Source organism: Elephantulus edwardii, unplaced genomic scaffold, assembly GCF_000299155.1.
Source record: "Elephantulus edwardii isolate Elephantulus edwardi_28Jun2011 unplaced genomic scaffold, EleEdw1.0 scaffold00037, whole genome shotgun sequence".
Taxonomy (NCBI): domain Eukaryota; kingdom Metazoa; phylum Chordata; class Mammalia; order Macroscelidea; family Macroscelididae; genus Elephantulus; species Elephantulus edwardii.
This window is the reverse complement of record NW_006399787.1, coordinates 9,600,614-9,612,942: the sequence shown is the minus strand read 5'-3', so window position 1 is coordinate 9,612,942 and position 12,329 is coordinate 9,600,614. Positions and strand designations below refer to the sequence as shown.

Genomic DNA, 12,329 nt, shown 5'->3' with positions numbered 1-12,329 from the left:
TGTAACATGTTTAACATATAACATTTATCACTTTAAAAAATGCCTCCCCACTAGGTTGTCAACTCCATGAACATAGTGACTTATGTCTTTTTAGGGAGCTCTGGTGGCATAGACCATAGGGAGTTGCCCTCCAAACCCAAAGGCTGTGCCTCTTTGGTGGTTTGAATCCATCACTGGCTCTGAAGGAGAAAGATGAGCCATCTCCCATGCTAGTCAGAGCCTCAGACAAACCTCCTGAAAGATCAGCTATGAGTTGGGTCTGACTTAAGGGCAATGAATTTCCTGTCTTTTGTAGAATTTTTGGTACATACTAACACTTTGTATTTTTTAAGTAATGTCTCCCCACTAGGCTGTAAATTCCATAAAAACAGTAACATATGTCTTTTCATTCTTTATACCTCCTTCCTGTGACGTGAAACTACAAACCACTAAAGTAGTTGTGGGACTTAAGTAGCTGAAATTGCATGAATGCACGCATGCATGCATAGGTGTGCTTGGGTCTTTGCACATGAGCCACTCAGAAACTGCTCCTCCTTCATCTTGCAACACTGACCCCTTCATTTAGCTGAATGCAAAATAACATCACTCTTCATATTGCTGGTTTGGAACAAGCTTTCAGCATCTTCTTCCAGACTTTTGATAGGAATGAAGGACAAGGACAAAACCTCCTGGAATTCTAGGAAAGGGTGCCTGGACACTAACTGATGAACTTGAACTTTAGTTCAAGGCCGAGAGCACTGGTGGGCTAGGGTGTAGGACATTGCCCGGCTAATCCCGAAACCACACATCTCTGGTGATTTGAATACACCAACTCTCTGAGGGAGAATGATAGGCAATCTCCTCTCGTGTGATTTATAGCCTCTGAAAGCCAGTCTCCACTGGGTCAGCTATGAGTCTGTTCCAACTCAAAGGCAATGATCAAGGGGTGTTTTTTTTAGTTCAAGGAGTTACATATCCACCCCACTGTAGAAATTTTAACCAATTATTTAATCCACTGGTTAAAGTTTGATTAAAATCATGTCAAGTATTTCTCAGAAGAAAATAAAGGATATGACTTGTTCTTAACGAAATCCTAGTTGGCTACAACTTCTTGTTTTCTATAGACTCTTAATACCATGTGGTTTATAACAATAAAGACCGTTTGTGCTATGTGTTTTTAAAGGGCCCTTGTGGCTCAGTGTATAACATATCAGTAGTTGTTATGTGCCATTGAGTTGCCTGCAACTCTTAGTGACCCTATGTACAGCAGCTCTGAAGCCTGCCCTATCCTGAGCCAGTCTCACCAACTCCAATACGCCTACCAGCATTGCCCCAGTTACTGAATCAATTTATCTCATCTGAGATCTTCCTCTCCTGCACTAATCCCTCCACCCTTCCAAGCATTATGTTCTTCTCCACGGACCAGTCCTCCCTGGCTACGTGCCCAGAGTATATGAGACAGACCTTCAAAATCCTAGCCTCCAAGGAGAAACTTGGTTTCACCATCTCCAAGACAGATTTATTTGTTTCCTTGGCAGTCTGTGGTATGTTCGAGACTCTTCTCCAGAACTCAAAGGCATTGGTTCTTCTTCTGTCATCCTTAGTCATTGTCCAGATCTCTGATGCATAGCAAATAATTGCAAAGACCATGGCCTGGATCAGGTGCACCTTAGTCTCTAGACTGACATCATTGCTTCTCAGTACTCTGGAGAGGTCCCTGACAGCAGCAAGACTGAAATCCACCAGCTTCTTCTCAGACAAAAGATGTAAACAGTCTCCTCCCAGAAAGATTTACAGCCCAAGACACGTGAGCAGTAACTGGCTGGCTGGCAATTTGTTTTGTTTCCTTGCCAAACAGTGGGACATAAGTCAAAACCAGTTCTTTATGATACAGGGACTATAAGTATTCCTCACATCATCTCTTGATTCTTCTTGCATCATTCAACATCTCCCTGATAGTTCTTGAATTCACTTTTTCAAGTTGAGGTGTAAGTTTCTTTAGTTCTTTTAACTAGAAAGGTCCAGCTAAAGAGATTGTGCATTGTACTGCAATGTTGCTGTTCTTGGGTGTCTCCAAGCCCCCATGTTAACAATGGATCTGAACCCTGCCCTATCCTGCACCATCCTCATCGTCTCTGGTATACTTGATCCCGTTGCTGCAGTCACTGTTAGTCCATCTTGTTGGGGGTCTTCCTCTTTTCCCCTGGCCTTTCCAAGCATGATATCTTTCCCAAGGATTGGCCCTTTCTAACAACATGCCCAAAGAATGTGAGATGAAGTTTTGTTACCCTTGGCTCTGAGGAGCACCCTGGTAATACTTTCTCCAAGACCTATTTGTTCATTTAGCAGTCCATGAGATATTCGTACTCTTTTTTTTTTATTATTATTAAATTTTATTAGTTTCAATGAACATTCACAGGGATTCTGGGCTTTCACTCCTTCATTGCCGCACCATTCTCTCCACCCTCCTCCCTAGTTTGTTCTTCTTCCCCGCCATCCGAATGTCTGTTTTAATTGTCCAGTTGCCACAGTGCTTGTCAAAGTCAGTTCTGATTAATCTCCTTTGTCGGTGTGTCCTTTGCCATTCCCTATCACTCCTCCCTGAGAGAGACTTCACCCTGATTCATAAGGAAAAGGGGATGGCATATTCTCTTAGCTACTTCCTGCTGAAAAGGGATGCTGTGGGTTTCAGGGTGAAGATCTTCTCTCACTACTCTAAAGGGCCCCTTTGGCAGTAGGAAACACATAGACTATTATGGAGATTGATTTTGGAATTTAGATGCACTCTTATTGATTGTGCTTGGTTTGATTGATGTTCATATCCTTGAAGATGTATCATGGGGGTGTTGCAACCTAGAAGACACAAATTTGACTAACAAGTTATAAGTACATGAGTCAAAAATTATGGAAAAGTAAAAGAAAGGATTCTTTCATTGTTTTACGTACTCTTTTCTAACATCACAACTCAAAGGCCTTGTATCTTCTACTGTCATCCTTATTCATTGTCTAACATTTGGATGTATAGCAAGTAATTAATTGAAAAGATTATGGTTTGAATCAAGTGCATCCTAACATTGATTCCTAACACTTTGGAGAGATTATTTTTGTTTGTTTGTTTTGTTTTTTAGTTATGCTTATTAGTTCTCCTGCAGCCTTGATTAAATATTCACAGAATATTTCCTTGATGGAATTTTCTCCATCTCTTATTCCACTAGACCATGCCTATGCCAATCCCAGTCCTCAGTTTGCTCAACTCATGCACAATCATCAACTGCCCAATATCATTAAGATGGTAAAGCGACATGTTCTCCCAGCTCTCTGGCCACTAACACAAAATCCCAAAACTCCCCTCTTCTCATCTAGCTTCTCTCTCCTACCAGCGACTTCATTATCCTCCTCTCTTCCTCCAGTTGTTCACTTGGATCCAGCCCATTGCTGACCCTCCGGTGAGTTTTCAGAGACACTAAAGTGCACCTCCACGGACTGCCCATCATTCTTCCATGGAGCAGCTGGTGGATTTGAACCACACCACTTTGGGATTGCAGCACAGCTTTTCACCACTAGGTCATCAGAGCTTCTTGACAACAGATTTTTTTCTCTCATGTTACATGTCTTGATTTCTTGATCGCTTATACCCAGGTTATTAATTGTGGATTCAAGCAGTAAGAAATAATTGACAACTTCAATCTTTTCTCCATCTATCATGATGTTGCCCATTGACCCAGCTGTGAGTATATTTTTTTTCTTCACGTTGAGATACAATCCAGACTGAAGGCTGTAGTCTTTGATTTTCTGCAGCAGATGTTTCAAGTCCTCCTCAATTTCAGCAAACAAGATTGTATCATCTGTATAACACAAGTTGTTGATGAGTCTTTCTCTGATCCTGATGCCCATTCTTCTTCATAGACTAGTTTTTCTGTTGATTTTCTCAGCACAGAGATTGAATAGTTATAGAGAATGGATACAGTCCTGGCTGGTGTACACCTTTCTTGATTTTAAACCATGCAGTGTTCCTTGCTCTGTTATGCGACAGCTTTTTGGTCTATGTATAGGGTTTCATATAAGCATAATTAAGTTTTCTGAAATTCCCATTCTTCTCCATGTTAGCCATAGGTTGTTTTGGGGTGTTTTGTTGTTGTTTTTTAATTAAATTTTTATTTTATATTGATTTGCTTACAATGTTCGTATACACTGTGTTTCACACTATCCTTCATTTGCATTGTGTTTCATACAATCAGTCCTATTCATTATGTTTTATAAAATTAATCATCATTGAACTGTCCTCACCATTACCCTGTTTTTTCAGATTCCCTCCAGATCTTTCCCATTTCCTTTTCTGCCCCCTCATTCTACCCACCAAATTGTATGACTTTATGATTTCCTTCCTGCCCATCCTCACCCCTCGGCTCCCACCCCTCCCCGCTTGGATCCTCATACACGTTTTAGTAGTTTCTATTTCTACAGTAATGAGTATTTGTCCTTAGGAGACCAAGTTAGTTCACTCAGCATAATGCTAGCCATAGTTTATTTTGATCCATACAGTAAAATGCCTTTATACAGTCAGTAAAACACAAATAGACATCCTACTTGTATTCTCTGCTTTCAGCCAAGATCCATCTAACATTAGCCATGAGATTCCATATGCCAGGGCCTCTTCTAAATCCAGCCTGAATTTCTGGTGGTTTTCTGTGGATGTACTAGGAGGTACTTAGTCCTAGATGAGACTAAACACTTGGTGGAGGTGTTATGGAGAATATCAGACTGTGAGTAGTGAAACCAGATGAGGGGTGTGTGTGTGGGGTCTCTTCTGCTTGTTGTTGTTGTCAGGTGCAGTCGAGTTGAATACGACTCAAAGCCACCTATGAACAAAAGATCTGAACCCTGTTCTATCCTGCTCCATCCTCACACTTCCTGACACAAGAGCCCACTGCAGCAGTCACCATGTCTGTCCCCCTGATTGAGGGTCTTCCTCTCCTTCACTGACCCTCCACCCTTCCCAGCATCATGTCCCTCTCCAAGGAATAGTCCATCCTAGAAACATGTCTGAAGCATGTGAGGTGAAGCCTCATCATCTTTACCTCCAAAGAGCACTCAGGCTGCACGCTCCTCTGCTTGGGAGTCCATAAATGCTAGGAATTTTCACTTTTACTTTTCCTCAGAGTTAAACACTTGAGTGCATCGACCTTTGCTAGCCATAAATTTTCAAGTCATTGACCCCGGATAGTTTGAGGTCTATCTTGGGATTGTAAGGCAAATGAGCATTTAATAAATATTTCCTAATGAGAAGGTGTGGAGATAATCTGGCAATGGTCCTATTCCAGAGTTGCTAGTCTTCAGTGTTTGTAGCAGGGCCAGTTCACTGGTTTAAGTAAGCAGGAAACAAAAACAAAATGTACTAGAAATAGGGTTGTTTCTGGTTATTGAGGGATTTGACTCATGGGACACGTTCTGAGGAGCAAAGTACCTCTTTTCCTTCCTCTCTTGCCTGGCTAACTGCATACATAGTCTTTAATCTGATTGTCATTCACTCTAACTTGCATTGACATTGACCCTGAACCGATTTAAAACTGACTCTCCATTGAGTTTCTGAGGCTTTAAATCACCCAGGAAAAGATTGCCTGCCTTTCTTCAGTGGAGGTGCTGGTGGATTCGAACCTCCAGAGAGTCTGGGCATTTAAATTAGCAAGTCAACTCCATTCAGATTGAACCATCTGAGTTCCCTTTAATCTGACAGAGTAGCGTTAATCCTGAACTTCTGAACACTGTTCTTTCATTTTTTGGTTGAATGGTGACACAGGAAGGAAATAAGGAAGAACTTCTGGAATGATGGAGTAAGGGCCTTAGAGAATCTGCTTCTTTACAGAGACAGTGAGAGCATCGCCTAGCTTTGTCAAAATCAAGTTGTTGGGGTTTGTTTTTCCCCCTCCCAACTTCTTAACCAAAGACTTGACACAATCTGAGCAGCATTTATTCAAGAAATGACTTATCAGTAAGAACAGTGACTTTTGTGTTTTATTTTATTTTATTCTGTTTTGATGCCTTCTCCCAGGCTCTGCACACAAAACTCATTACTGTCAAGGAGAAACCACTTCATAGCTGACCCTCCATTGGGTTTCTGAGGCTGTAAATCACATGGGAGGAGATTGCTCATCTTTCCCCTCAGTGCTGCTGGTGGATCTAGACCACCAGGGATGCATGACCTTTGGGTGAACAACATGCTGTCCAGGGGCAAGGCTTCAAAACCAGTAGCCTCACAACTGTGATTGCTGTGAGAACCAGCTGCCATTGCCAAAAACCAAAACGATTGCTGTTGAATGAATTCTGATTCATGGCCATTTTCTATAGGGTTTCTGAGGCTGTATATTCCCCCCCGCCCCCCGCCAACATTTTTAATCGTGACTTGAGTGAAAGTTTACAAAACATCTTTTATTTTGAATCAATAATTCATACATACTCCAGCTTGCAGGGTTCCACAGTCAATACTCTTGGCATCAGCACTCAGGAAATCAAAAGACAAATTGCATTAGGAAAATCTCCTGTCAGGGACCTCTCCAGAGAGCTGAAGAACATTGATGTCAGTTCAAGACTCTTCTCCAGCACCACAACTCAAAAGCATCAATAATTCTTCTGTCATCCTTAGTCATTGCCCAGCTCTCTGATGCATAGCAAGTAATGTTGTTAGTGGTGTTGATTGCCTTTGAATCAAGGACGACTCATAGTGACCCTATGAACAAAGGCTTGAAGTCCCTCTACAACTACCGACATTTATCAAAGTTCATAGAGTTTCCGGAGGCATGTTGTTTAGGAAGTGGATGCTACTCCTGCTTCCAACATAGCAAGTAATGAGGCAACTGAAAATACCACAGCTTTTTAAAATTTATCTATTTATCTATCTATCTATCTATCTATCTATCTATCTATCTATCTATCTATTCATTCATTTCAATGAACATCTACAGAGATTTTGGAATTCCATTCATTCATTGTTGCAAAATACCACAGCTTTAAAAAAATTACTATGACTTGTATCAGGTTCACCTTAGTCCTCAAAATGTTATTTTTGCTTTTTCACACTTTAAAGAGGAAGAGATCCTTTTCAGATTTTACCTGTGTGGTACATGGTTTGATTTTGTGACTAGTGCTTCCTTGCTTGTTAATTATCTGAGTAAAATAGGCCTTTGGAGGAGTTCTGTGGTCCTCCTTAGGGCCTGGGGTAAGAAATAAGCACATTCATTCTGACATACGGTTATTCCCCACGTGGCTAAGTAGAGCTGTGTATACACAATAGGATTTTCTTTTTTAAGTTTTTTTCTTCGTAGTGGTTGTAAATATTCATTATTGTAAATGAACAAAACATACACCGAGTTACAGTTTCTCCATGCAGGCACATAAGATTTTCAGTGGTTAGTTTTTTTGCATGTAGATCACCAAGGGTTTTTTTCCAAGATGCTTCTGAGTAGATTCAAGCCTCTAACCTTTTGATTAGTAGCCAAGCACGTTACAAATTTTCAATACTCAGACACCATCTAGTTTAAAAGTGAATGTAAAATACTTCTCATGATTCATGGGAGCTTTGCACTGCTATCAGTTGTGCTTAGGGGTACAGGTTCATATCCCTGGAGGTATATCATCTTAACATGGAACCGTTGCAGCCAGTAGAAGTCCTCAGTGGTCAGGAGTCCTCAGAAATTCTATCTTGGATGATGAGCCCCCCACATGTCAAGGGGATGATTTCCAAAAGAGGTCCAGGGACCTCATCGAGTAAGAACTAGAAAGTTCTGACTCAGATATATAAGACAGACAACAATATTAAGTGAGAGCAAGAGAAAGAAAGTGAGGTTTACTAGACGTTCATAACAGACTATGAAGGGTCAGAACAGACTGACCTTTGGAGAGTTCTTTGCCAGCAACTTTTCCCAGTGCAACGTGTCTTTTGATTTCTTTACTGCTATTCCCATAAGTGTTGATTGTGGAGAATCTCAATGCTAGCTGTCAAAACAAGACCAGGGAGTGACTGTAGAACAGACTATCAATTTTTCATGTCCAAGGTCAAACTGAAGTTCAAAGGAAGTTGAAAGAAGTCCAGGAGAACCAAAATACAGCCTTGATTTTATCCCACATGAATTAACAAACCATCTCAGAGTAGATTGGATGCATTGAACATCAATGACCTCTGAGGTGTAAAAGGCAACAGGACCCATTAAAATTTGCTGGAAAGCTGTTTCTCGTGCTTCCCGGAGCAAGGTGACGTTTTCATTGCTATGTCCTTCACTGGGACCCTAGAAGTTATGCTGTGGACTTGTCACATGTATGAAAGCAGACAGGTTGCTGTACCTATCTTTTTGCATGTGAGGAGGGTACAATGAGAATAGTGGCCTCATGGACCATTGTCTGAACTGCTTATGGGTGGTTCCCTGAAGAGGAATGCTTAAGATTGCTTTGCCCTGAAGTCCTGTGTCCAGTCTTAAATTCTCCTAAGTAAATCTAACATCAAGTTTGCTTGTGCTGGTTTTATGATCCTCAGAGATTAGTCGAATAACGTTGGTTGGCATTACAGACTTAACTTTGATAAACTCTCTATCTCTACTTGCATTTTATTTCATCTGTGAAATGGGAGTGGCACAGATATCTGTGCTCTCGGGTTGCTGTGATGTGCTTGGAACAGTGGCTCACTCACAAACTGACTGCCTCATAGCTCCAACTCATACCAGACCCTTCAGTGGGTTTTCACATCCCTGAGAAGAGATTGCCCGTCTTCTTTCTGCAGAGCAGCCGGTGGATTCAAACCACCTACCTTGGGGCTAGCAGCACAACTCTCTATCCACCAGACCACCAGAGTTAGTATATAAATGTGTGCACCACCATTATGTTGTTGCCATTATTATGGAATAGAGTTCTGGAGGTCCTTTTTTTTTTTCTAGTTCAAGTATTAAATGCTTCTAGCTCACTGTGTGGTTTTGGACAAATAACCTCTTTCTCGAAAGATGCAGTCTTTGGTATATTCTAGGCACTCCATTTCATTCTTGAATAAGCTGATGAATTAGGAGTACTCACTAGATGCCCTTTATAATAGATAAGATTTGTGTGTGACATTGAATCAGAGAAGTTGGAAGACTAGAGAAAGGTTAAGAAACCACCTTTAAAGGAAATGGCATCAAGGGTCAGAGGTCTGGAACAGATTGGAAAGGGGATAAGGGTCAGTAGAGTATCCAGTAATCCCACTGACCCATAAAACCAAAACCAGTTGTCATTGAACGTACTCAGGTTCACGGCAGCCCGTGTTTTCAGAGTAGAACTGCCCTTGGTTGGCTTTTCGCTGTGGACTTTTGGAAGCAGATCACTAGACCTTTCTTTTAAGGTATGTCTGGTGAGCTCAGACCATTCATCAGCCTTTCAGTCTAGAGCCTAACCATTTTTTTTTACACCCAGTGACCTTAATCTAGGGAACGACATAGAAGATTCTGATGCTAGAGATATACTCTACAAAACCTTTGTTTCCAGGGTGGGGCTGAATGGACCAAAAGGGTAGCTGTGTTTGGGTAAGACGTTAACCAGGACCGTATTTATGGTTTTGAGTATCTCTTTGTGGAAAACTGACGAACAGCATCCCACCTCCCTGTATTTTTCTTTGAAGACATTAATCACAGTGACAGGGGCTCCGAGGGCTGCTGGCTTCTGGAACCTCTGGTGGGAGGAGTGAACAGTATCTCCAGGGAAGGCTGAGCCTAATGCTGTGTATTTCTCCCTCCCTCTTTCAGGTCTGAATGCTGGCGCTTTTTATGCCTTGTCCACTCTGCTGAATCGTGTGGTGCTCTTTCACTACCCGGTAAGGGAGTTCCCCAGTCACGCTGGGCTCGGAGATAATGTGTTGTTTCTCCACAGCTGGGTGGCAGTGAACTCTGTACTTCCTATTTCTTCTAAGCAGCTGGTGTGATGATGTGCTTATGGGATTTGGAGGGAGATGGCCCTCGTCTCACCCTCACCCCTGGAGGCATTAAACTCTGTGCTACTAATGTGACAGTGACTAGCTACTTAGTGGCCCTCAGCTCTGCAAAGGAAGTATCATTATTGCAAAATGATTAGAAAGTAAATAATAGTGCATGTATTAACATAAAGCACAGCAGGTAAATATGTACATAAAATCTCCCATGAAATACTTAAGATATGAGATGTGGATATGGCTTAGATTTGAATTCTTAGTGACTCAGCTTGAAAGCCTAGTGGCAAGAAGCTGTACTGCAATACCAAAGGCACATGGTTCCAATCCACCAGCTGCTCTGCAGGAGAGGGATGGTGATCTCCTCCTGTGTGATTTGCTGCTTCTGAAAACCTACTAGAGGGTCAGTTATGAGTTGCTCCTGACTTGACAGCACACAACAACAACAAAAACAACCTGAAAACATTTTGAAAAATATTTCTAGCATCAATAGATAGCTCTATGGTAAGAAGCCACGCTGCAATCCCAGAGATACGCAGATTGAATCAACCAGTTGCTCTTTGGAAGAAGGATGGACAATTTCCTCCTGTCCAGTTTACTGCTTCTGAAAATCCACTGGGAGATCACCAGATGGGTCGGTTTTGACTCGATGGCACATACCACCACCAACTAGCATCATCAGTAAGGTCTGGACACTGGTGACAAATTACTGAACATCTTGGCGAAAGGAATATGTAGACATAACCATCTTTTGAAAGGTATAGAATATGCCATGGTGGCTGCTGCAAAGGGCTCACATATAGAACCAGTTGTGAGGATGGTCCAGACCAGGTAGCATTTTGTCCTGTTATTTGTGGGGGTTTTTACGCCTCAGAACATATTCATTAACACCAATAGGATTTCACCAAGTCCTTGAATTTCATAAATGGTTAAGAGCTCAGCTGTTATGAACATGTATGGCTAAGCACAATTGATAACAGTGCATCTAAATTCCAAAATCAATCTCCACAATAGTCTACGTGTTTCCTATTGCCAGAGGGGCCCTTTAAAGTAGTGAGAGAAGATCTTCACCATGAAACCTACAGCGTCCCTTCTCAGCAGGAAGTAGATAAGAGAACACGCCATCCGCTCTTCCTTATGAATCAGGGTGAAGTCTCTCTCAGGGAGGAGTGATAGGGAATGGCAAAGGACACACTGACAAAGGAGATTAATCAGAACTGGCTTTGACAAGCACTGTGGCAATGGGACAATTAAAACAGACTCTCAAGGTGGGGGGAAGAGGAATGAACTGGGGGGAGGATAGAGAAAATAGTGCAACAATGAATGAATGAAAACCCCAAATCTCTGTAAATGTTCATTAAAATGAATAAAATTTAATTTTTTTAAAAAAAGAGCTCAGCTGTTATCAGAGTGGTCAGCAGATCAAACCTACCAAGAAGTGCCGTGGAAGAAAGGCCTGGTGATTTCCCTCCTAACAGTCACAACCTTAAAAACCCTACAGAGTGCGCTCTTGCTTTGCACACCAGTTGCCTTGAGTTGGAATCTACTTGATGGCACTGGTTTAGGTTCAGAATCTCACCCCTGCAGTGTGGGTAGTTTTGATTTGAGTGTTCCAGGTTTGAAGTTCAACAGGTCTGTGTTCAAATCCTAGTCCTGCATGTATACTGAGTGACCTTGCACTGGTGTATTAATTTTGCTGTGCCTCAGTTTCTTCATCTGTAGTGTAGGCTTGCTGATGCCTAACCTCCTGGTGAGCAGTTGTGGGCATTAAATTGTGGGCATTGTTGTTGGAGGTGCTGTCAAGTCCCAATCACCATTGTATTTTCAGAGAAAGTAAATCTCATGAGTGGACATTGCCCATTTTCCCCCTAAGAGCAACTGATGGGTTCCAACTACCTGCCTCTGGTTTGGCCTCACAACTCCTTACCTGCCAGGCCACCAGAGCTCCCTCTGAATGACCTAAAGATGTAAAATCCTCAGTCCAGTGCCTGGTTCATCCTCAGTGCTCAAATATAGTTACAGATCCCTGCTCTTTTAGCCACTAACTGTTAAAGAACCAAGGATGGAACATAGTTATTTCTGTTTCTCCATCTATGAAAGGAGGATAGTGAGAAAGAAGAGAGAAGGGTTGCTGTAAGGACCGAAATGTTCAAATCCATCCAAAAGAGGTTCTTATGTCGGCCCCAGCATCTGGCACCAAGCATGCGCATCTGGGATTATGATGCTAGACTGCTCTCCCCCCGGGCGGCTTCTCACAAGTCCTGCCCCACTACGTCCTGACAGTTAGCCCATGTGGAGCCCAAGTGAGCATTGGTGATGGTGCATTGGCGAACACCTGCCTGCTAACCGAAGCAAGGTCAGTGGTTCCGACCACCAGCCCTTCTGCAGGAGAGGGGCGTGACAGTCTGCTTCA

At 42.2% G+C, this 12,329-nt stretch overlaps 1 protein-coding gene across 1 annotated transcript in view; it reads left to right on the top strand.

Moving 5' to 3' along the window:
* FLVCR2 (feline leukemia virus subgroup C cellular receptor family, member 2) overlaps positions 1-12,329 on the top strand; it is an 83,310-nt gene that overhangs the window by 58,217 nt on the left and 12,764 nt on the right. The window contains exon 4 of the mRNA XM_006884778.1: positions 9,738-9,805. Within this exon, the coding sequence (XP_006884840.1) occupies positions 9,738-9,805 (68 nt within the window). The remainder of the gene's footprint in view (positions 1-9,737; positions 9,806-12,329) is intronic.